Source organism: Sylvia atricapilla, chromosome 1, assembly GCF_009819655.1.
Source record: "Sylvia atricapilla isolate bSylAtr1 chromosome 1, bSylAtr1.pri, whole genome shotgun sequence".
NCBI classification, from domain to species: domain Eukaryota; kingdom Metazoa; phylum Chordata; class Aves; order Passeriformes; family Sylviidae; genus Sylvia; species Sylvia atricapilla.
Genome location: NC_089140.1, coordinates 110558055 through 110585025, shown reverse-complemented (window position 1 = coordinate 110585025; position 26971 = coordinate 110558055). Strand labels below are relative to the sequence as shown.

At 40.1% G+C, this 26971-nt stretch overlaps 1 protein-coding gene across 4 annotated transcripts in view; it reads right to left on the bottom strand.

Moving 5' to 3' along the window:
- The window catches only part of MAPRE2 (microtubule associated protein RP/EB family member 2), a 105987-nt gene that overhangs the window by 5240 nt on the left and 73776 nt on the right, over nt 1-26971 (bottom strand). For all 4 annotated transcript variants that reach the window (XM_066330761.1, XM_066330743.1, XM_066330753.1 and 1 more), the window contains 4 exons: nt 19835-19980; nt 17643-17856; nt 6715-6854; nt 2044-2202 (listed from right to left, as the gene is read on the bottom strand). In XM_066330761.1, the coding sequence (XP_066186858.1) occupies nt 2044-2202; nt 6715-6854; nt 17643-17856; nt 19835-19980 (659 nt within the window). The remainder of the gene's footprint in view (nt 1-2043; nt 2203-6714; nt 6855-17642; nt 17857-19834; nt 19981-26971) is intronic.

Sequence of the window (26971 nt, the reverse complement as noted above, 5' to 3'; positions counted from 1 at the left end):
TATACTTTGAATCATTCTACACATAATTCGCCTAAGAGCCTCATGGTATGACTAGGAAAGCCAAACTGCTGTTACCAAGGGATTAACCTGAAAAATGCTGAGAGATAAAGAATTTAACTTGGGACAAATTCGTTACAGAGAGAGAGAGAGAGAGAGAGAGAGAGAGAGAGAGAGAGAGAGAGAGAGAGAGAGGAAAAAACCAAAAAAAACCCAAAAAAAACCAACACCCAGATCTGAAGGGCAAAGCAGGGCAAAAAGAGAGTAAAGTCCAAACCCAAAAAGTAGGGAGGATCTCAGCCAGCTTTAAGCGACAGTCTTTGGTTTAGTGCTAATGCATTTGGGTCTTTCCTCAGCAAGTCACAGTCCATCTGTTACGCTGAGGAGATCAAGTCTCCCACCAAAAGGAGCAAAAAAATTGTGTGAGGAATGGCCTCTGTATTCCTCTCTGAGGAGCAGTGCTCTCCTGCAGCAGTGACACACCCAGTCTGCAACAGCAACCACATTTTAGATGAAAGCACAGTTGTTATATGTAGTTCACATGCAGGCATGAATGATGATTTCAACAGAGAAAGGCTTTGAGGGAAGAAGCAGATAAAACACTGGGAAATGGGCTGAAGTAGAACATTTTGTAATGTGTTCTGCCAGTAAGGAAGACTGCAGAAGGAAAAGCAAGAAATGCATTCCTTGGTCCAGAACCACTATGCTATTTAAGCCAACAGACAGACAGATGTGGTAGGGGTATGGGGAGAAGAGAGATTTTTCTGGCTTTGCTTTATAAATAAATCACTGCTCTTGAATCCAGAAGACATTTTCTCTGACCGCTATATATATATAGCACTTTCACCCTGTTATCACATGCCTGGCAAATTTGTCTCATTGTTTATTCCTGTGAAAATAATGGTTTCCTCCTCCTTTTCCTCTCTAGCACTTGCTCTGCACTGCTGAACAAATCCTCTTCCCCATGTCACTTCCCATCTGAGCAGTGGCACCTGTTAGCTTCAAACTTGTGGTTCTTGCATCTAACTTTTAAACATTTAGGCCCTACATTAGCCTCTTAGAAGAAGTATGTTGAATTAGTAGTTCCTTCAGCACTAGTTTTGATATAAAACTGAATCAGCTGACTACTGCTGCAACAGCTTTCTGAGAGTAGATGTAAGACAGCCTATGGTACCACAGTGCTGCCAAGGGATTAAGTTGATGCTTGTACACTCTGGAGCCAAAGCCTTCCTCTGCTGGAGCCTGAAGGGTCAATTGTCAGTACAATCCATACAGGGATTTAGTTAACATGAATGGGAGTAGTTCAGCTAAATCTCCACTGAATCATTATCCCTGAATGTCTCTGAGGAATTTAACCAGCACCCTTTGCAGCTTCTTGCTTTGTTCAGTGTCTACAACATTAAGTCTAAGATGCAATGAGATTCTTGCTTAATCTTGCAGACAATACACTTCTGAAATTTTGCTAATAGAGGATTATTTGGTTTGCACAAGGAAGAATTTTGCCTATAGCAACAGGATAAAAAATGCTAAAGAGCATTATGTTTGTAGATATAATTATGTATTTGGCAATCAGTACCATACATATTCCAACACTGCCACATGGGCCAGAGAAGGTTCACAGCTGTAGACAGAGAACAGCATCTCTGCCAGAATTTTTTGTAATTTTCAGCACATTAAAGAGCATGAGTAAAAGACTTCATGCACATAGGGGGAAGATGAAAAAAACAAAACCAAGGCTCAGAACCATATGAAATCAATTTAAAATTGTGACACAGACCCTCCCCTTTTAGATAAAGCTCAGCAAACTCAGAATACAAAACCTACACTGAAGCAGTGAAAAGCAACAAACCTCCTGAGTCCTCTCCCCAAGCTAAAAAGTCAGTTATTTGCAATTGCAAACCTCCTTTTTGGGGAGGAGTTACAGGAATCCTAGCTGCTACAGTTCTGCTGGCCTAAATACAGGAGAAGACCCAACACTGTATCAATAAAATTTTACGCAATTAAGCTTTTTTTTGTTGAAATAAAAACCATTAAGCTTCAACTTACGTGTTCATCTGAAGCATAAAGGACTTCCATTAGCCGATTGACAAGGTCATTATTCTCTCCCCCGTGTTCTTGGCAGAGAAGTTCAATCTCCCTTAATTTGCCAAAGTAGAAATCCCTTTCCTTCTCCACGCCTTCAAGTGCAAGTTTTAATGAATGTACCTGCATATAAACCAAGACAGGATGCATCAGTTTTGAGGTGCACTACAGACAAAAGAATGCAGTCTAAAATTTTGTATGCTAAACTATCTTAAATACATATTCAATTTTATAGCTTAAAAAGAAGTCCAGTTTTCTTTTTGCAGTGCTAAATTGAACTTTAACCCACAGAGAACAGTAAATCAGGCTCCCCCACTACTCCCTTGTATACATCCTAACCCTGATCTTAAAGGTCAATTTTCTCAGCACTCTTTTGTACTGAAGCTCAAAGCAGCAGTTCAGAAATCAGGGCTACCTAAGCCACAGTCCCCTAAGAGGGCTTCCAGAAATGTCATATAGTGGTAACTCATAAAACTTGCATCTCAGTACTTGCATTATTTTGCCTGGATAAATGTGTAGTTGTTGGGAAATCTACAATATCTCCTTGCCTAAAAATACATTGAACTAACAGAGGAGGAAAGTAGTCTAGTTAGGAAATTAAAAGGTTCTCTAGTTACCAATGTGGTATTGCTGTGCTGTTTTTCCACCTCTCTGTTCTGCCTCCTCACTTACCACATTTTACAAACCTGTGTTTCAGCACTCTGCTGGCATGACTGGGTGCACCATGGCCTACCTGCTCTGACTGATGTGCTGTTTCTACCAATAAATTCTCTCAAATGCCAAGTACCTTTCTCCTTGCAACCTTGTTCACAAGAGTCTTCAAGCTACACTCTCAGCCTCAATTTCACCACTAGGACTGCTGCAAATAATTCATGGGCAATGTAGCTGTTAATGATTAGGTTTTGTATAAATCACAACAGACGTTGCAATATATTTTTATACATATCCATTTTATAAAGAACAGTTTTGTGGGAGCATAACATATAAACTTCTGTGTAATGGGGTATACACAATCAGGATAACATCTAAGTGGCTTGGAAATTCAGAGAACAGCAGCATAACAAACAGCAGAAATATTCACAGATAAAGCTGTCTACAGTAAACACACTGACCCAAATCACATCCAATTACAGCCAAATTAGGATTCACATTTTAAAGCCTGCAATTATACAAATGGTTTTCTAAATAAAACACACTAAATAAATTAAATCATATCAGGCTACATATCAGTGAACTGATACGATTTAATAGAAACTTCTGTGCTGCCAGTTCTACTGCAAGTTAATTTATTTCCTTCACTAGTCAAAATACCAGCAGAGTTCAAACAATGCTTTGATAGCCTACTAAATCCTTTCAGTTTGTTTTTCCATGACTGCTGAGCTAGGGATGCCTTTTTCCGACCTTTGATTGCACTCTCAAAGGCATCAAGCAGCAGAACTGACCTGTTACCAGAGCGGGATCTCAGGGCATCTCATTTGTGCACTAAAATTCATTTCTGACCAGCTGCCTGAGTGTGACACTCAGGTCTTCTCTTGACAGTTTGAATCCATTATGGATATAATGGTCAGTCACCTTAAAATTAACTATTTTTTTTTTTTTTTTACAAAAGTAGGAAAAGCGAAATGAAACAAGAGTTTACAATATCCTGATCTATAGATATCCGTATCTATAGATGATATTCATATCTATAGAAATCCATATCTATAGATGAAGCCCTCATACTTAGGATGTGCCTTCTGGAACTGCCACAGCATATTGCTTGAGAGCAATGCCTGAATCCAGCCAGAATAAGAATGTAACTGTTTCCAGATCTCTTGCTCTGTGCTTGCTAGAGCTTGGGAAAACAATGAACTTCAGCTGAAAAATTGGCAGCTAATAGCTGAGACTATCTCCCCTTCTGACCTATTTACAATGAAGACATTATCCTGTTTTTATTCTCCCACATTCATTCTGTTTAAAGAAACAAAATCATTAAACCATGTACATATGCATGGAGTTAATTAACTACTGTAAATAGCAAACATTGTTATAACCAAAACAGGTATGCTTTCCTTCAGTTCCAACTGCCTGTTTCTGCCATGTGAGTCCATATTTCTTCAGATACTTTGCACATCTGCATCCTACTTTTTCCTTCCACCAGCATGCCAAAAGGCTGACACTTGAGGAATAGCTCACATCAACTCCCATGCTCTATTTCTGGACTGAAAGTACCCCTCTGCAACCCAGTTAATGAGTGCAAAGGCAGCAGTTCTTACTGACTGGTCTTTTCTCTGATGACACTTACTGGCAGCTCGGATACTCACAGGGCTGCAGAGCCAGCCTGCAGATTAGGCCCAACTCCAGGCAAAAAGCCACAATGATGCTGTTCTCAGAAACTACACGTATATCAGCACACAGCTAATAGTTCCTGGGACCATTCTCCATGTGTAAAAGTCTCTTCTCTGTATGCAATAGCTCCTGGTTTGTGTGGTCACCTCAGTTGCACTCAGACACTCTTTGGGAGAGAGTTGGCGCAGACCAAAGACAAAACAAGGACCACTTTGTTATTTTAATGCTATGGGTAATCAAGATCCAGCACAGAGTGACACTTGGTGGAATTTAATTTTGGAGTTTAATTTACTGGCACAGTTCAAAGATGATTTTAAGAGAAACTTTAAGATTATAGGGAGCCATTAACTGGAAAATGTTAGGGATGCCTTACAATTATTGCAAATAGCTCATTAAGCTACACTGTGGTAAAACATAGTGTACAGACATCCCTACTAATTAAACTTTTCTGCTACAAATTGCATGGAAGTTCAGATGTTTCCATCTCCCTCAGCTAATGTCCATGAAAGGGATGAAAAAACTTAGAGCCACAGAGGACCTTGATATCCAAGACACAATTCAGCACTTCTTACATTTATAATCAACACAGAAACACGGTAACAGTGGCTGCTGCCCTCATCTCACAACTGCTGCAGAGTAGTAAAAGCCAGGCAATTTGGCTCTTGCAGCATGTTCACACTGGGGGTCAGGAAAACCTGGCTCAGAGCTGCTTGCAGCATAGCTTTTTTGGCTCGTGTAATACGGCCATGGTTTACAAGTATCCATTAGTGGGAAATGAGATACCAAGTGCTGTCAGCATTAAGAAAAAAAGCCTTCCAGACCATTCTAGCTAGATGATGTCTCTTAAAAACTAGCTATTAAAGAACCAGTTTTTCAAATCCTCAAAATTTCTTCTTCTCTTTGGTGGTGAGGGAAATCAGTTTTCCTTCAGGGTTATTTCTTTATAAAGCTTAAGGTTTTCACACATGGAACGTGCTAGGAATATGTTAGCAGTGGATGTGATAGTGACTGTCTATTTCAGTAAAGATCAAATATTTCTATGCTGCTCAGATGCCAACCAAGTCTTCCTCCTGAAGCAAACACATTCTGACTCCTGAGTACCAATGTCATGGTTTAAGTTGCATTAAGTTGACGTTTGAACTCTGCTCGACATTGATTAAAAAAAAAATCTATGAAAAATATATACACCTATTCCTTGTGCAACATTTAAAAACTTTTCTGTTACAACAACAATCTAGAGCCCATTTGGAAAGCTGGTGGACCCCGTTGTGCTCTGCAGCTCAGAATGGTACTCTGAATCTGCAGAATGCCATGTCTGGGATGTGGCCATCCATCCAGCACCTTTCAGTACAGAATATATCAAAAGCTTGCCAACAGTGCCCCAGCAAAGTGAAATCTTTGCTGTTCATGTCAATAGAAGTCTGAAACTGAAATGCCCTTAACCGTGGAAAATAATACTTGATCCAGAATAACGACTGCTTCCTGAATGCAGCTGCCAGGAACTCTAAAATATGAGTTTTTCCTTTCCGTTTTCCCTCACCAAGGACAAATACAGGGATCAGGCCTCATATATATAGTGGCATATACACCATTCTGACAACAGTCTTAAGCCAGATGCAGGTATTTATTTTTGTCCAGTGCAGACACTCATGCAGTTCAGAAATGAGAGAATGGTGTAAAGCTCCAGAGCACAAACAAAAACAAAGTCCTCACATTCCTAACATTACAGAAATTTGGAACCTTTTAAATTATATTGCAGAACATTGTTCATAGTATAACTAAGTATTCTCAGAAAGGTAGATCGCATTTTAAAATGAAAATGGTGTGTTAGCTTCTTTAACACCTTCCTTCCAGAAAGCAGAGCACAATGCACTGGTCTCACTTTAACTGCAAATCTCTTTAACACCTTGGTATGACAAACAGGATTGTTTTCTCCACAGTGGCAGATTAAATGATTTATTTCAAATTAGTAATAAACAAGAGCAAACACACTATTCAGATATTTCCTATGCAGGTGAAATAAAAATATATTTCAACATCTAATAAAATTATCATGCTTCAGCAAGACCTGTCACTCCTAAGATCATAATTTAAAACTACTAGCAAAAATCAGTCATCTCTGCCAGACATTATTTTTTACAATAAATCTCTCTCTTTTTTTTTTTCCTCCTTTTCTTTCCAGCTGAACTATTTCCACTTTTGTCCGTTCGTAATTCTGGAGAGCATCATTCATCAGAAGACAATATTAGATTTCCTGCCTGCCTGTGACAACGAATGCACCTACTTTTGTGTTTAAAGCAAATTTACCTGTTCACTGAGCTGTATGACTTGAGTTTCCAAATCTTTATCTGATTTGGATGCCGAGCTGCTTGGTGCGGCTTTTTTTGCTGAAGATGGGCGAGAAGGTGTTGATCCTGGTTTAGAAGCTGGACTGGATTTAGCAGCACCTGAAAAACACAATAAATAAGTAATCAATAAACAAGATTGATCTCTATAATAAATGCATTTCTATTAACCTGGTACTGAAACACAAGTATTGATTTTACAGCCATCCATTCTCTCTCTTCAAGGTGACAGTAGAGGAAATTCCACTGCTGTTATGCTTGGGAAAGGAAAAACCACATTTCCTACCAAACTGAGTTTGCTACTGAGAGTGAGGTAACTCTAAAACCAAAATAAACGACATCAAGCCAAGAATAAAAAGTCCCCTTAGATCTGAGCAGCTTTCAGCTTAAAAAAAATCTTCATAAAGAAAGTGTTCCCCCAGCCCATTACTTAACATGCATGTCTATCCTCAATTTCCCTGGAGAAAGACAGCTGAAATAAACTCAGCTAAACTGCCTCTGTGCTTTTTTCATTTTCAAATGTAAACCACCCCTGAGACAAGGACACTGAAACTCAGACAGAGCAGAATTAAACCCATTGGTGAATTCACCATAGTGAGTTTGCCATAGTGACCAGAAGATGTGTTTTGATCTCCTTAGGTTTTCCTATTTCTTTTCAATTACTTGCACTGTGAATCTGCCAGAATGTGGAGCAACATCTTCACCAGCAAAAATGGCAAGTGAAGGGTGCATACAGATTCTCTTTTTCCACAATGACTTGGCACATAAATGCCCAAGCTGAGCAATAGTTGTGTGAAAGGGTTTGCAGTGCCCTCACAGGAACCTCCCAGCCAACTCCTCTCACGTTGCTCTGCCTCTCCATCTTTCAGCTCTTGATGCTGGCTGATGCTGGCTGTTTGATACAGTCTCTCAGCCCATACATGAGTGTCTGGCTTACAGCTCATCCTCTGCCTCAGTTCCCACAAGCACTGCACTCTGACTTGGCCTTTTCCTTATTCTCTCCAACAAGGAATACATTTGAGATGCACTGGACAGACATCTCATACAGAAACTGGTTTGGTTAAGAAGACAAAACAGAAACCCAGCCTCTCTCTGGCCTATTTGATTTGATTTATTAAGCAGACATGTGAATCAGAGGTCCTGCTTGGCAGCAACCATGTTCATCACTGTTTCCTACAAAGAGCAAAACACAGCTGTCCAAATGTGCTGACAGGTTCCATGGCATCCTCCACCATCAAATGCTGTCAGCCCTGAAGCCTGAGCCACACAGGAGACAGCTCTAATTCAGCAGACACCCAGCTCCCAGCTGAGCTTACTGATCACCAGTTCCAGAGGGATTTCTCCTTGTCTTTCTCAGCAGCCACCTTGTACCCCACACCTCGCCAGCTGCTCCTCCCACAGGATTACTTGATTTATGGCACACTACAAATTGTTCTAAGTTGTCATTCCCGCAATGTTTCCCCAGTGTCAGACAATGCTTTAATAAAGCAATTCTTTGTAAAACCAATGTATTTACAAAAAGCCACGACATGGAAGAAACTGCAAGGAGGCAGGGAGAGGAAGAGACAGCCTGTGGGGCTGTCCATATGCCCAAACCATGGAGCTCACAGAGTCTCACTGACCTAGAATTGTGACAGTGGTTCATTGGAGGAGCTGGAAAGTGATGGGAAAGGAGAGCAGCAATGGGTTATTTAATCAAGCTTAAGCTTTCCTGATTTAGTCACAGGCCTCCCTCTGTAGCAAGCATCTCCTCCCACCCCTATGGATAACTCTGTATTAACTGGGTCACCTAAAGCCAACAGAATACAAACAAACAGCTTGATAATTCAGTTAGTATGTGTAAACATTTCTGTGTAAGATAGCCATCCTCCTTTTCTATGCTCTTTAATATAAGACAGATAACAAGTGTACTGGTGGTGGTTTTGTGTTGGGTTGTTTTTCCTTTTCTTTTCTTTTGTTTGGTGTTTTTTGTTTTGGTTTTGTTTCTTTTAGAAACTGGAGACTCCAATAGCTTCCATGTCTATTGCATACACAAACTCTTCTCTAGCAGATTTCAGGTATAGCACACAGGCTTGCTAAAGTTGGAAAAATTCAGTGTTGTGTATATGTCTGAAATGAAACTTCTTTCCACATCATACTTAGATCAGCAAAAAATAAATCATTTGTTGAAAAACATTAAAAATGCCAAGATCTTTTGCTGCTATTTTTCTTTATGAAATTGCCTAAAATTTGGCATTCTGCCTTCAATGCTTCCTAGGTTCAGCCGATATTTTGACTAACTAAAAATCAGCTGCTTTAGAGCAGGATTGCTAAAATGTTCTCAAAGCCAGGAAAACAATTTTCATTTGGATTAGCAGATAAACAGAAGTTAACTAGTGTCAAAATATGCAATAAGAACACACATATGAATTAATATCACTTTTACTGTAGCATTCTAGTTGGGTCTCAAGTTATTTAACGATCAAAGCATCAACATTTACTTCTTGTTTTATTATACAACTACAAGATGCAGGTTCAGGGTATCAACTGAGAAGTAAATGCTTTAAAGCTAGGACAGAGAGAGCTAAAGAAAGAGCAGGCAGAAACATTTGATCCCCAGGTATTCTCTCTAACTTGCAGCTGAGGTGCCCTCCCAGAGCGTGCTGAGCAAGCCTCATTGCCAGTGCCTGCAGCACTGATACGTGGCATTGTGCTCTGTCCTCCTTTGAAAACAACAAAGCCTTTTGAATTTCTACAGCAAAGTGCCACTAAGCTTTAAAAAGTCCAGACAAATCAAAAGAAATCAACTTTTGCTCCACTGCTCAGGATCAGCTCTTGAATGGCCACAGTATTCCAATTTCAGTGACACAGACAAAAAACAGCTAACTGGCTACTAGGAGGTATCAGCAACAGCTGGATAGAACTTAATTGCAACAGAGAATGCTTAGGGATTTCTAATTTAAAATTTCCTGGAGAAGAAAAAAAAAAAGCTTTACTGCACATTTATTCTAGGGCTCAGCTTTATAATCAGCTCAGAAGTAAGCTTCCATTCTAGCAGAAGCCTAATTTCATAAAATAATTAAAAGGATGCTGGTCGGTAGAGTAATGCAAAGTACTTGAAACAGCCAGATATCTAAACAGAGACAAAAGATCTTGATAGACTTAATGACTTGGTGTTGAGCAATGGTGTTGTAGTCAATTAGTGCAATAATGGAATAACTCCTCATGCACTGCTCAGAGGGACTATATAACCCAAGCAGTTTAAAGTCTTTCCAACATTGTATCTTCCATGAAAGTATTTATAAATTGCCTATTACACATTCTGAGAAAATATGAATTTTATACACGTTTTAGGTAAAAAGTATCCAATAATCATCTCTTTTCCCTGATCAGTGAGAGAATTGCATTGTAATCAGCAACATAACTGTTTGCCATTATTAATTCCTCTTCAAGCTTACTGGTAATATTCAAAAAGAAATGCAGAAGGGCCCTTCCCTGGAGAGGAACATCCTTGTGCCCCAAAACATGCTGGCAACCATAAGACTGGAAAGCACTGTGGCAGAAGAGGATTTGGATGCCCTGGTGGATCCTGAGTTGAGCATGAGCCAGCAAAGCACCCTTCCAGCAAGGAAGGCCAGGAGCCTCCTGGGCTGCACTGGGAAGAGCCTCATCAGCAGGCTGAGGGAGGTGACTCTCCCCCTCTAGTCAGCACCGCTGAGGCACATGAGGATGGTTCAATCCAGGGCCCCTCAGGATGGGCAGACATGGATGAACTGGAGAGAGTCCAACAACGAGCCACAGAGACTAAGGGAATGGAGCACCTCACTTACAAGAAGCCAGAAAGCTGTGTCTGTTCAGCCTGGAGAAGAGAGGCTTCAGGGGAGATCTTATCTATACCTCAAGAGAAGGTGTGAAGAAGGTAAACAGGCTCCCTTCAGTGGTCCCCAAAGGATGGGAGGCAATGGGCACAAAATGAAACACAAGAAATTCCAATTAAACGTAAGAAAAAACTTCTGCACTATGAGGGTTATCAAATACTGGAACAAACAGTCCAGAGAGGTTGAGGTTGGAGATACTCAAAATGTGACTGGATATAGTCCTGGGCAACCAGCTCAAGGTGACCCTGGCTTTCAGCAGAGCAGTTTGACTGGATGATCTCAGAGGTGTCTCCCCACCTCCACTGTTCTGTGAGAATTTCTGTGACAGCATGCTCTGATTTTAGGTCAATGCAGGGCTCCAATTAGAATTTTTTTGTAAACAGTATTGCAGCTGTTTCAATTACCACCTGGTAACTTTTTGTACCTGCCCACATAACAGTAGCAGAGATGAGAGAAGTAAATTCACAATTGAAAGACAAATTATTCTGTTCTTGTACTGAATTAAGTTAAGATGAGCCAGCTTTGAAATGCATTAGAGGTTTCCATCTGTGGTACTCCAGAAACAATTACTAGTTGGTCCACCATAATTAAATGTATCCCACGCAGTTTCAGCTTCACTATTCTTTTTGCTAAATACCTAAGTTCTACAAACAGATGCAAACTTCTGCAACATAAAACAGTGGATGTTGGCACTGCGCAGGATTTGGTACAAAAAAGCTAGGCTGCAAATTCCAGTTCTCTTTGCATCACAGGCACAGTCTTGTAGACAAAAGACCTACTTAACATTTAGAGAGAACTCTTCCTTGAAGCTATATGAGTAATTAGTACGCTGTTAAATATTTATGCAAAATTTCAAGAAAACACGTGCATGAATACAGTGTGGACGTGCATGAGGAGAGCGTGGAGAGCAATGGAAGCCCTAAGCAAGCACAAGACTTGGCTGAGCCCACACAACCACTGCTTCAGTGGAATTCAGGAATCACTCACAGGCTATTTTAGTCAAATTAAAGGATTTCATAAAAAGAATATTCCTGACTCATGCCACAAGAGAAAAACCAAACCCAACAAGAGGCCACAGTAATTTCTTCACGAGCTAAAGAAAAACTCTCCACCCGCTTAAACCAAGAGAGTGAGAACAGTAGATTAATTAATATTCACACACTCTTATTAGTGTAGCTACACCAGGACACAAGAAAATAGACAATTTAGGGATACTTAATGAAATAAGCAATGACAAATGATACATAATGGGCATTAGATGACCTCAGACAAAATCTGACTTTCCGAATCCCAACCCACTGCAGTCCTAATTATTTTGTGGTACTACCCTCCCTTGTCTGGCAGGACCCTTCTGTCCTCTCAGCTCCCCAAACCAACCTTCACTGCTGCTGGTCCAGTACAGCCTGGTGAGCTCTGCATTCATCCTCTCTGCCAGACAGCTGGCAAAGAGAAGTGTGTACAACACTTGAAACTCACAACTTCAGGAGAGCTATCCAAGTAATAAAGTCTACAATGGAGACCATTTGTCAAATAAAAAAGTTTTACTAATGGCATGACTACCTCAGCTTGCCTTTAATACAAAATTTGATAGAAGGGAACTAACCAAAGCCCTTCCCCCGTCATAAATGATGACTTTACTCTAGATTTAAAATAACCAATATTTATTTATTATTTAAAATAATCAACAACTACTACTTCTCAACTGAAACCTCTATTTGCTCTAGAAACATCTTTAAGTATGCAAACATTTATCTTCAATGGATGAAATCATTCCACAGGCTTAACAGAGGAACACAATTGAAAATTTCAAGTATTCTTAAAAGCCTTTGTTCTCTAAAATCTCACTATCTGCTTAGCTATAAGGAGAAAGCAGTCTCAAAAGGAAAATCTGAAAAAAAAAGTATGTTGGAAAACTAAAGAATGTGCAAACATTTGTGCAACACAGACATTCACACCCACAGTACACTGAAAATTAAGATAGCCATTTTCACCACTGCTTTTCCAAACACAATCACATCTCTTGAAAAAGGCCCTGGGTCCTGCACTGCAAGCACATTGCCTCCTGGTCTAAATGCTCAAGCTCAGTGGGTTTAAAAATTAAATTCCCCACATGCTGGCAGGGGAGATACGTCTGTATTACAGCAGAGCCACTTTACCTCCCAGGCCAGCACTGTCACTGCACATGCTGTTCCCCTGGGTTAGTACAATTCCTTGGCCTTGTATGAACTAGGGATGAAAACACTCTCAGTTTGTCACCCTGCAGCTCTTTCCATCTCTAGCTCTGCCACGTTGCCCTGGAGCACTGCACCACTGTGAGCAGAGATTGCCATTGCCAACACCTACTGCCTGCCACTGGGGAAAAAGGTAGCAAGTCTTGGAGGAAAGCAAAAAAAAACAAAAAAGAAAAAAGCATCAGGAGTTCTCTAGTCTCCCAGGAATCCTAATTGTATCACTAGCTGCTAAAATAAAGACTGGTCTCACTGAGTATTTTTATCCCTCAAAATTAATTTACAGCACATCTGTCACAGCAGGATATACCATTTCCCTACAGAAAATCAGTATTTCTCTTGTGCAATTGGCTTTTCGATGGCACATTATATATAATGCATTCATGCACAAACAGTTCATTCTGCCCTGGTTATTTTCCCTGTCATAGCATGAGTATTTTTAGCCCTCATGTGATCCTCCAGTATTTTCCAGCTCTGCTTTAGTCATCCTGCTCTCACTGAATATTTCAAACTAAAAAAATCTAACAGCCTTCAGATCTAAGAATCTCTCACATTTTTAGCTTACATGTAAATAATCAATTTTATTAAGCTGTCTTATACCTGTGTATTTTTGACACCCCACACCCATACACTAGAGAGTGCTCCATGGAGATTTGCTCTGACACACAGGAATACTTACATAAGACACTAAGCTAAAATCCTGACAACCTGATCACTATTTTCAATTTTGATCAGATGAAGCCTTTTCTGCTATTTCCCGCAGGGAACATTAGAACTGGTACAAACAACAGTGCCCTAATATTTTAATCCAGTACCACAGTTTTGACTCTACATCTGTAGGCTGTTTACAGTAGAGAAGAGCGGAGGCTGTAGGAGATCGAAAGTCGGCTCAGGGTTGGCAGATGGCATTAGATCTAAAAGCAGCTGTGGTGCTGCTGCCAGAGAGCCTACAGCAGTGGTCTGTGCTGCTCCTTGAAGGAGGAAAAGACCCTCATTTCCCCACCTGGGAGCTGCTTTCACCAGGTGAAACCTTGCTGCTCCTGCTATTTCTAGAAGCAGACTGTGGCATGTACCAAACCCGTCCACCCACGGCACCTCCGTCAGCTCGGCCACAAATCGGCTCTGTCTCTGAAGGAAGGGACAAGGCAGAGCGAGGGTGGCACAGCAGATTAGTTGTAGGGACCTATTTATGCTTCCATTTCCGAGCTGCATTATCCTTGACCTGCACTGACTCCCCAGTAGGATCACCTTTGGAATGGGAAGGGCTATGGCTGCTGGCCTGCTCACCAATTAACACAAAACCCAGCGCATTTTTAGACTGCTCGAGTTCTGGATTGTTTTAAAAGTGTTCATTTTTCAAGTTAAAGAAAGACCACGCTCTGGATTGATAGAGATACAGTTTAATATCCATTTATATGTACAGGAAGCAGTTACCTGATTCCAGACATCCTGTCAAACTTTAGAGTCTGATTGAAATATCAAAAATAATTTTAATTCATGCCAATACCTTTCTGGATATGTTTGCAGAGCAGCCTTTAAGGATCTGACCACTTGTTAACTCAAGGACATATATCTTAATCTACCTCTGAAAATACATTGTTAGAACAGTGTTATGAATAGTCAACAATCATCTCCTAAACCACTCAAGCCCAAAACTCTGTCAAAGGGCACTGGAAGAGTTACTCCATGGAGCAACAGGAATCACCTGGAATGTGTATGAAACTGCTAGTAGCTAAAATAAATTATTTCTTTAGAAATACATATATCTAATCAATTTAGAATAGCCATATTTTAAAGCCTGCCAAACCCCCAAATATAAATGAGTACCCATGTATCTGCTTGCTCCTGACACCAAACAACAGATGCTTACATGTAGGTATGTCCACTGCATGCTGTTTAAAAACTTGCAGATTATGCTGAAAGATATTCTGGGTTCTTTATTTTTTCTCACTAGTGCTTCCTTTTGTTTTGTTAAAGAACTGACTAGGCAGTATTAAAACTTCAAAACTTCACTGTTAACGCAGAGCAAATCACAAAAATCCATAATGGCACCAAGCTGTGTGTTGTGGTCATGTGCTGGAGGGAAGGGCTGCCATCCAGTGGGACCTTGACAGGCCTGAGAGGTGGGCCTGTGCAAACCTCATAAAGTTCAACATGGCCAAGTGCATGTGGGTCAAGGCAATCCCAACCTAAAATACAGGTTGGATGGAGAATGGATTGAGGGCAGCCCTGAGGAGAAGGACTTGGGATGTTGGTTGATGAGAAGCTCAGCATGACCCAGCAATATGCACTTGCAGCCCAGAAGGCCAACAATATCCTGGGGTTTATATTTTTGTTCCTGTAGCTGTAATAAGTACTCCTTCACTTCCAGCTAAGTGCGGAAGACAGAGGTACAGAAGCACATCTTTCATGGTAATTTCCCAGCTGCCCAGAACTTGCTCCCACATCATCCCAATTTACTCCCAAACAGGAGGAGATGAGGCACACACAAGTTTGCAGATGCATACAGAACTCCTTCCAGAGCATTAGTAAAGGCTCCCACTCCTCCAATGTGCAGGTTCTGTGATGGGGTGAGGCAAGGCACAAAGACACCATACATCAATGTGCTCACCCAGAATTCAGTAAACCCATGGAATGACTGACTGAATCAATTCTGTTCTGAAATGCAAGCAGCAAGAAAAGCTGGAACTCTCACTTCATCCAGCATCATGGAATGTCCATACCCCACCATCCTCAGCTCAGAAATTTAACTAGTGTCCTATACTTCTGGACAACATTTAAGTTAATAATGAAGGAAGTTTGCCATGAAAAAGCTAACTTTCACAGCTACAGGATCTTCTCAAATCACACTCAGCTGTACAATCCCACACAAAGGCTGAAAAGGCACAGGACATGCTCTTCATACAACCAACAACTCAACATGACATTACTGCATTTTTCTCTATATCAGCTGGCTGGTTGCACTCCAGTAGCTATTCAATTTCTGTAGGATTGTCACCTCCACAGCTTTAATTTGGATGACATATTTGTGACTTTGGGAAGAACAGACCATCTGTAAGAAGAATTAACAAGCACAGTAAAGTCTGTTTTTAATAAAAATGTCTCTTCCAATTTCAGAACTGGACAACATCTTGACATTAGCACTTGGGTTTTCTGTTTCCAAAGGGAGTGCAAGACATCTCATGGGAAATTGGAGCATGCCAGACTCTGAAATTCAGAAGTTCAGGCACAAGACAGTACAAAACAAAGATGTAAACAAGCTTTAGAAGCCCAGAGTAGCACTGGCCAGCTATTAGGAGCCCCATTTCCTGGAAGCACTAATGAGCTGAAGGCAGCTGGCCAAGTATGCCCCGCTTTGACGTCAGAAGTGACCAGAGCAGAACACTGAAATCTGGGTAGGATTCCAGAGCACAAGGTGGCCTAAAAGTGAGGTTGCTTTATGCTTCACACCTGCCCCTGCTTTTGTGAATATTGGTGCATATCCAAACTCATGAGAGGACAGGTCACAGATTTTAAACCAACTAAATATTAATCCTTATTTGAGGAATGGGCTAGCATAAACCCAGGACAAACCAATTAAGGAACTAGCTGCATGTGCATGTGTATTTCCACATGCACAAATCCATGTCCAGCAACACTTTTTTAGTGACTATTTTTTTTCTTAAACGTTGGCTGCTCTCCTGTTCACTCAATTCTCAGTCAGCAAAAACAGCACCTGCTTAGTGACTAGTCATACTCACATTCAGAAGGGGGAAGTGAGAAAATTCATGGGTTGAGATAAAGACAGTTTAACAGGTAAAACAAAAGCCATGCAACAATTCATTCACCACTTCCCATGGGCAGGCAGGAATTAACCCACCTCCAGGAAAGCCAGATTCCATCACCCATAATGGTGATTTGGCAAGACAAATGAAGTAACTCTGAACATCCTTCCCCACTCTTCTCCTTACTCCCCCAGCTTTTCTTGTTAAGCAGTACATGTGGTATGAATTATCTGTTCAGTCTGTTGGGGTCAGCTGTCCTAGCTGTGTCCCCTCCAAATTTCCCAGGCACCCCCAGTCTCCTTGTTGGCAAGGCAATGTGAGAAACTGAAAAGGCCTGGAGTCTGTGCAAGCACTGATTAGCAATAATTAAAATATCCATGCCTTATCAACACTGTTTCAGTTTTAAATTCAAAATTTGGCACCAATCTTCACTGAAGTGTTATCTCCATCCTAGCAAAACCCAATACAAGCACAAAATAAAAAATTAGCAGACTGAGGTATCTTTGCGAGAGAGTGAAAACTACAGGCTTTTCAGTTAGGAGGACTAGCATATCCAAACAGTAAGCACACATAAAAACAAAAAATAATTTAGTTTTTGTTCTTCTGGTTAGCCCTTAAGATTTGGAAACATTTTACTTACCAAAAAAATTTAAAAATAAATCAGCCTGTGCAACCATTTTCCTATAATGGTGGAGGTGTGAAAGAGGAACACACTCCATTTAATGTTCTTGAATACACTTGCACATACCACATTCAGCAACAAGATGGTTAAAAGCCTTTGACTCCATCACCAGACATTACTAGAGCCCAGCTCATTTACATGGAAGGGGTTCAGTGGAGGAGGATCTATGCTTAGTAGAGCTGGGCCAAGCACATAAAATATTAACTTCCTGCTGTCTCAAGATGCTAAGCCTATGATAAGGTGAAAAGAATGGCATGAGCACCCAAGGAAATAATTTTAAACTAGTATTTAAGCGGAGCGGACCACAGTTTATAGTTGTCTTCAGAGACAGAAATGGAATTCTTTAAGATGCAAAATACCTGCAGTTGGAGAGTTTGCATGGTGAGACTTTTTGGGCAGGTTAAAGATCTGTTCACCAGGATCTGGTGGAGGAAGAGCATCTTGGCCTTGTCGAGCTTCCACAGGATCATACTCCTTCCCATCATAATTAGCATCAAAGAACTTCTTAAACCACTGAATGAAATCTAAGTTGTCTTGGAAGCGCCCTTTGACCAGTTTTTCCACAGGAATTACCTAAAAGGTAATATTACAATTACAATATTACATTACTGCCATTTAAAAAAATTACATATACACACTTATCTGAAAAAAAAACTGCATCAACAAATAAACCTCTGCCATTGATTTCTTTCTTCAAGAAAGGGTCAATTTGCAAGTGCTCTTAAAAAATGAAAACAAAACCCAATGAGACCCGGCCCTTAAGTAGCAATACAGTAGGTGTATGTAAGCTTTTATAGCAATTGCTCCACAGAGATACTCCCTTACATTCCATGGATACATCCCATGATGAATGACTCTGTTCTGGGAGTAACACTATATTCAGCCAACTAAGGATTTCTGGTCTTAATGGACATGGTACAGTTTGATGTACTACAAATAAACAATTCTTCAGAAACTCCAGACAGATGTTTCTTGCTCTCTACCCTACTGTTTGAACTACAAAACCCAGCAGCTTTTCCAAGACATGCTAAAGTTCGAACCAACCTACATTTTGGTAGCACATGGTCATCATGTGAACCAACCCTGAGGTTTTAACCTTGTAATTTTTTTCCATTCCACATATAGCTATACATAGAACAGTTTATGGACACGCAGAAGTTGACTTAAATGCCTTATAAAGTTCTAGTACAACAAAGGAAAGGCTATGAGGATGTCTCCATATCACAATATCTTGGAAACTTTTCACTGACATGAAACCTCCAAAATGTGTCTTCAGCCAATATTACAGTACTCAAGGCTTCCAGACACTGTGGACAGACACGGACAACCTGCAGAAGAACTGCCCTGCTTTGCTTAATTTATGCCTCTGATTAAACAGCCAAGTTAAGTGGACCTTAATCCCTCTTGAATATTATGAGTTTTCAACTGGAAAAGGGTTTTAATTTCTTCTTCAGGATTAAGCCAACTGTACAGCATTTTATAAATCTATGATGCAAGAATTGACACTGCATTTTGCATGTCTTTTCAGGTTGTTCCATTTGTACCCTAACTCTACATTAAAAAGGCATGATAAATTTGCTCTCTACAGGAAAATTGACAATGTTCACTACATTAGTCTTCCCAATGTCTCACTAGCAAAACACAATGTAAATAGAAGTAGTTATAACATTTCATGAAACAATGAGGGTTATCCAGTGCTTCATAGAAGTCTTAAGGGACTCTCTGTTAGCAGACTGTTTAAATTTCAGAATAAGGCAACACTAAAACCCAGGGCAGAACCTTAAAAGGGTAAACAGGTAGTGCATCAGTGTAAAACTATAACCATGACAACATAACTTCCATTATTAATTTTTATCAACACAGTAATTTATATTGGTGAGTCTGTCAGACTGTCACATTCAAGCATAAACCAAATACCTTAAGGCTGAACAAGCATTTTCTCAGTGCCTTCAATTCTTAACTTCACAAGATCACATGTGCTACCCAATCTATTAAATCATTGGGTAAATTATTGCAGCTTTTGAATATTTTAAATTCCTCAAACCCTGCTTCGGACAAAAAACATGGAATACCTGTAAGAATTTAAAACCAGCATATTTTCAAGTTGTTTTGTTGGAAATTCAGGTCATCAATAATTTTACTTATCAAAAAATTAGGATTCACTGATGACAAGGAATTTCCAACACATGGTGCTGCATCAAAGGGTCTCTAATATTAAGATACAAGAGTTAGATGGCACAGTTCCTCATTGGACATGTGGACTCAATTTTCAATTTGTACCTAAATGGAGCCAAATGCCAAACTTCTTCCTTTATGCCCAAATACCCTTTTCAGATGATGAAAGGTCAAGAACATCTTCATACACTACTAGCAATTCCAGAAGTTGAAAAAGTGAATTTTCAAGTATTTTGCAGTTTGTTTCCTCTATTTATTACATATATACATATATACGTATACACATATATACATATATTCCCCTATTTAGTTACATATGCAATTTATGTAACTTTTGAAACATGCAGTGATCAAAATACACATACAGAATGCCTACCTTATCCACATTCATTCTTTTAAATGATGCCTGCAGAAGTTTGAAGTTGTGAATGTACTCATGCTCCAGCTTTGCTTGAAACTTTACTTTCTTCAAGCTAATGCACCCTGGGAACAACATGTCCATGAACTGGCAGTAAGCTGCTCCTATAACAAGAGAATGCATTGACGTTAATCCAGATGCACCCAGCTAAGACCAAATGGTGTTTAATGTCATTAGCAGAAAGCATGAGCAGAAAGCAACAGTGCTGAATAAGTCCCTGCTGTAATTCAGCCTAACACTATGCACTCAAGACCTGCTTATTTAATGTACATTGAGCAGTAACATGTTCAAGAGGTCCTTTTCCACTCAATCTGGATTCACGATGTGCTGTTGTGCAGCATCTGAGGAATCACCTTGACTAATGCAAAGTGAAATGGATGTTCTTGGAGTCCCTATACACAGCAGGACTGTCCACACAATGAGAAGATAATAGTGAAAATGAAAATCTCTTAATAAGCTTCCTCAATCCCCACAGCCCCCTGAATTCAAAGAAGCCAGGAGCATCTTTCTTCTGGCCCTTGTACCCAAATGTCAATCAAGTCAAATGCAATTATTTAAGATTATATCAAACAATGATTAAAAAAAATTAATTGCAAGGCTCCAGCTTGTTAAAACACACTAGTCAGTTCCCACCCCTCTGCAATGAACATTCTCACTGATTTTCATTTCCTGAGAAAAGCATTTAAATAAGCAGACATCAGCATAGTCCACCCATAGCCTTCAAAGCTGGGCTAACAGCTTTAGTTCTCACTTGAAACAGTCAGGCTCCTAAGTTCAACTTTGAGAGCTCTCTGCATTTACATGGATGGTAGGGGTGTGCATGTGTAACTAATCCAGAACAAAGAAGGAAGTATATTGAAAAAATTCTAATTAGCATCCTCAGGATAGCTAATAGAAACAACATTTCTTGTATGCCTGGAACTTCCTCTTACAGCATCATGCCACTGTCATCTGCAGAGCCTTTACTGTTGACACACTCAAGTGTTTAGGAATCAAGATGAAAATGTTTGAAGAAATCTGAAGAAAAGCTATTTTCTTTCTTCTTCAGAAGATTTTTCCACAAAATACTTCATACTCTGCAAAGATTTAGTGGCGTCCACAAAGGACTGTAGAGGGTGCATGCCCTGTGCTTGAGCAGCAGAGCAGGGAAGTGATTGCCCCATCACCCCTGACAAGTTCAATTTCACTACCACAGAAAAGACCTGTGCTTTTAGTGCACATCAGTTTTGACAAAGAAGTGTCCAGATCTCACCTAATGCTTCGGCCCACTATCAACAACGATTTTCTATCACAAATATTTGAGTGTTCACAGAGAAACCAAAGTAACAAAGCAGACACCTGGCTTTCCCAGTTTTACAGGAGAATCAACAATAACTTGAACCCAAAGTCATTTTTTTCCACGGGTATGCATATGTTTTGACAGGACCAACTTTACGCATGAGATGGTTCTCATTCTTTGTATCCAGTCAGCCATCACACAAAGGGTTACCGAGATCACTTCCCAAACAGAAGAGTCCAAAAACGTTCTCTGAAATACCAACACAAATTTTGTGAAGGGACTTACCAAGATCCAGCTTTAGTGCTGAAAACCACTGGCATTTAAAAAGAATCTTTTCACGTTGCCTAGCTTTGTGGGGAAAATGGTTATTAAAAAGCCTCGTTTTCCAAGGACACCTTGTGCTTAGCTGTTTGCAATGGTCTTGATAGGAATCAAAGTAAAATATTCCCTAAAGGGAAAGGCACCTTCTGGCAAGTCACAATCATCAGATGATAGATTTGCATCTTCTTACAGAAAACTTTATAAACAAAATTATTTATTCAAAACTCATCCTTAGCAAGAGAACTTGTAAGTACATGGCAATGGAATAGATACACTACAGTTAAAAGCACAGATATACAGATAACGCAGTACATTTATCATTGTTTCTTTTAATGCAAAAGGATTATTATGCAATCATTTAATGTTATAAATTGAATTTGTTCCTAATTCTGTCCTTTCATCCTCCCCATACCCTAATTATAAGCTTTACTCTGATATCTAAGTAATTGCCTGGAGGCCCTAAAAATGCACTGCACAACCTTTCATCTAGATCCTTTTAGAAAACTGGAAGCCCAAAGTGTTCACATGAGATTTTTCTCCTTTCTGCTGGTAATGCAAATTCCTTCTGCATGCCTTTAGATAGTCTCTCTCCAGTTAGGGTATTTCCTTGTGTTTTCTCTGCTGGCAGCTGTTTCTGTGCCTTTGCCAGCCAGGAGGTGGTCCTGGGTCTGCGCAACACTCGAGGGCAGGAAACACTGGACTGCATCCACATGGCAGCACAGACCTGTTCTCTGACACAATGCTGGAGCGGCTGCTGGGCCGTCTCCCCAACAGGAGGATTTTATTGCACTGGCAAATGCAGTTCATTAAAATACTCCTTCCTGAAGTACAGAGGCAACAAGCAAACATGGATTGAACTAAACGCTGAACTACAAAGAGAGGAAATTCCTCCCCACTTCAAAAGGCCAGAGACCTGCCTACCACACCATGAAGAGAAAGTAAAAATATCATTACAGTTAACTGTGATTTTGGACATCGTGGTTATGCATGTATTTAATATTATATAGGTGTTTATTTATAATTTAAAATTTTACCCCCTAAAGCTTGAAGCAGTCAGATTACATTTAAATGGGAAACACCAGCACAACAGAATGGGGACACTACTGTCTACACTGCCCACGGCTGAGATTTTCTGGAGGCAGAAGAAAGGGGAGCCCTACTTAAGTGATGTGAGACTGCAGTGCCTTTATCTTCCAGCCACAGCATATCCATGTGGTCCCCTGCATATAGAACAGCACTTTAGGCCTATCCAATGTACCACACAACTTGATGTTTCAATGCAGGTGCATGAGAAATGAATCTTTCTAATGAAATGCAAAGCGAACAAGAGTAGAGATAATGACATTATGGCTTGTGACATACCTCTTGCATAATTTACACAAACAAAAGAATTTTTATGCTACTGGATTTTATTCACTATTAAAAAATTTGCCTACATTTTCTGGAAAAAAAAATTAAAAATCCCAGTCACACCTCCAAAAAAAAAAAAAAACCAACCAAAAACCCCCCAAACCTTAATCTTATCATATGTGTATAGTGAAGCTGAAAACACACTACCAGAGTAGCTCTCACAATAAATCTATCTCTCTGACTGAAAAACTTTTATATGCATAAACATGCACATACACACACACAAAAAGAAATAATTTGACATCTACTCAAATGGAAGATGAAAAGTACAGCTGGTGGCACTGCAGAAGAGGGATCAATGTTAAAAACCTCTAATCCTTTATTAGCTAACAAGCAATTTAGAATCACTGGCTAAAAACCCTTTTGTGTTTTGATCTAGAATATTGATGCAGCCATTAGTTACAGAAGATATTCACGGGCCAGACTCTGAAACAAGCCTGCAAACTGTGCTGAAATCACCCGCAGCAGTGGCTATTTTTAGCCCCATTAGTGAGCAGAAAGAGCCCGGCAGCATCAGGGCTTTGCAGGTGTTTCCTGGGCATCCCAGGCTTGGGGCAGAGCAGGCAGCAAGTGGAGGGAGAGCACTGCACCCACCAGGCTGGGTAAGCAGCTGCCAGAGGAGGGGAAGGGATGCTGGGGCAGAATTCAGACACAAGAGAACAAACTCAGAATTGAAAAGGTGGTTATTTAAAGCTATTAAAATGTAATAATTTTGCCATATACAGTGGGTAAAGCTGAAAACTACTACCAAATTTATAAAAACGGAGTATCTTACAGCATTTTCAGAGTTGTAGACAATCTTTCACTAGTCCCTTGAAGTAAGCAATCCTGAACTAAGTTTAGCTTTTGTCCTGTATGTCCTCTTCCTTGCTTCTGTGTTTCTTTCCCCAGACTGTCCATGCTGACTTAGCTTGCTCTGAAGCATATGCATTCTACATCATTAGAGATTTTCAGTTTTTCTCCTCTCCTTCACCATCTGGAAGCTGATGAATCCACAAATGCAAAGAAGTATTTTTCTTGATTATCAAAAATACTTCTGCTCTTGACTATTTAAATCAAAAGGAAACTAAAGGAGGCAACAATGAAGACAAGAGAATCCTGTTTGCAACCAGTTTTTACCACTCAGTAAACTTTCTGGATTTCAGATTAGAGATCTGAAACCAAGATTAGATGCTCAGTTTTCTTTAGTACCGATGTTTAAATATTTATAAATTAAAAAGAAACCTTTATTTTCAAACTAACTGCTTTTAATATACTATAATTAGAACTTATTATGCTAATGAAATATTTAGTAGAAACACTATAAATATAAGCAGGTACTGCCAATTTGTGTGTGCCCTACACAAATTAGGTCAATCCTTCCCATCTAACGTCGAATGACTGTCCCTCACTGCTCCTCCCTGAATCCCTGCAGTGTGTAGGAGCAAGATCCCAGAAAACCATATAAAACCACACCAGCCAACATGAAAAACAAAGGGCCTATGAAAAGACAGGGACTGGCTGGGGCAGGGGTGGGGCTGATGTCTTTTAATTCTGATTATCAAACCACAGCAAACCGAGCTAAGTTCTACACTAGAAATTTGGTATACATGTTTAATATTAGATTTGTTCTAAAACTGCATAGAAATCAAGTTTATGCCTTTCAACCAGGCCTCAGTTTGATTTCATACACTCAGTTTTTGAAAAATTCCATTTGGAAAAAAGGCTGACTGTGCCTTTTTTAGCAACAAAATTAGTTTGCTTGCTTTAGTGAAATATTTAGATAATACAAAAACACAGATCCAGTCATGTTAGATACAAACTCCTTCAAATTATTCATTCTCTCCAAAGCTGCAACCACCTGATCATGCATTTGGAAAATACAAGATGATTTGTGTATGAATTAGTCATCAGTAATTCAGTTCACTATGGATGCTTACACTGATGGAAAGCTGCACACGCCCCATATTTCTGTTGCTGGGACAACAGCAACAATGAAAAGAAAGCAGTGACTTGCAAGGAGTACGTATGACTTAACAGTTTTGGTAGGAAAGGGAGAGAAAAACCCACAAATACCAGCAATCATTGTTTACAGTACAGCAGGCTGGTCTTTTACCTTAGGCTTCCTAGAATTGCTTCCTCAGCAGTGATGTTTAGGTAAGCACACAGCAGTAGGTTTTCAACTTGGATATCAGAGTACAGATATTTCATTTAGATTTCAAATATGAGTCTTCTATTATGTCACTCAAAGTTGTTTTTTTGTTTTGTTTTTTTTAACTGGGCAATGAAGCTGGTGAAGGATCTGGAGCACAACTCTTATGAGGAGCAGCTGCTGGAACTGCTGTGATTATTTAGCCTGGAGAAAATAAGGCTTGTGAAGGAACCTTCTCACTGTCTACAACTACCTGAAAGGAGGCTGTAGCCAGGTGGGGGTCAGTCCCAAGCAACTACCAATAGAAGAAAAGGAAACAGCCTCAAGCTGTGCCAGGGGAGGTTTAGATTGGGTACCAGAAAAAATTTCTTCCCAGAGAGGGTTGTCAGCATTGGAACAGGCTGACCAGGGGGAAGTGGTAGACTCACCATCCCTTGAAGGTATTTAAAAGTCATATAGATGTGGCCCTTAGTGACATGGTTTAGTGGTGGACTTGGCAGCTGGACTCCATAATCTTTACCGTTTTTTCCAGCACAAATCATTCTATGATTCCATGTCTGCGAGAATAATGCTGTGTTACATACAACTGCATCTTTTAGGAAAGAGAACACTTTATCTTGAGTGCTCCACTGGAGAGACCACAGTCTTCAAATTCGTACTTGCATTTCCAGCAGCACCTATATCACCTAGTATGTAGGTCAACATAATTTTATTTCTCCAGTCAACACACCCTCCCCATCTCACCTCCCTCCCGTGCCTTCCCCACGATTTAAGAAGTTTCAGCCCATTTCCCAGTGAATGTTCAAGAACACATCAATCTACCACCTACTCAGCTGTAGAGAAGCAAGCTTTTAGGGGCTGTGCATCATTGTTGCCACTCTGGCCTAGCTTCATTGTTCCCAGCAACAGTCCTGGGAGGGCACTTAAAAAGCCTTAAAAGTGATGCAGATTGGAGTGCAGCCCTGCACTCCTGCTCCCAGTTGCATGAGCACAGCTGCCTCAAAGAGGGCAGGGTGAGTGCCTGCATATAGATGGGAGCTCAAAAAAGCAGTGCTGCCACCACAGGGAACAAACAGCCTAAAAGAATTGTGTACCTCCTACTGGCCTTATCAACAGCCTCTGAGATAATGTCCACCTAAATAACATCTGCTTCCAAACACCCTGTTCCACACAGGTAGGGCATGTGTGTGATGTAATCCACAATATCCACTGATAATTTTAAATAATGGATATTGGAGGGAGGATTCCCCTGTGTTAACTTGTATTCTCTTCTTCCTAAATATGTAAATCATTAAGCTACTCATCAATTATACACAGCAGGGTTTTTAATACTTTAATTTTTGGCAATAATTTATTTTGGAATTCATTCATTTTTAAACAGGAAAATCAGAACAATTTCAGAAAACACAGTTCCCATTTAACTTAAAATAGCTGTGTAACTCATCATGCCTAAAAAAAGTACCACACAAAATCTAACAAGCTCTTTAAACCAGAGGGAAATCAAGCAACTGACTGCAAGTGACTGCTGTGAGTAATTAAACAATGATTTTTAAAAAGTAAAAACCTTGTTCAACTTCTATTCCTCCTGAATTCTTAATGATTGACATTTAAAAAAAATAAATTGTTGGCTGGGAATCTCATGATACTGCTTTGCAAGCTTCCTCAGAAAGTTTTGGAAATGATTTAAATCCAATCATTAGCATTCACTGTATCCCTCTAATCCCAAATATCATATGGAAGACATTAGAGAGTCATTGACACCAAGTATGCTCTGTGTTGCATGACCTCAGGACAACATGCCAGTTCCTTGAAACATGCCTCGGTTACAGAGTGCAAATGGGATCAAGCCATGTTTTAATCATGTTCCCAAGTTGGGCTAGAGACCCAACCCCAAGGCTGCCAACTGGGCAAAAACCAAAACCACCAACATGGAAACACGCTTTGGCTTCTCAGG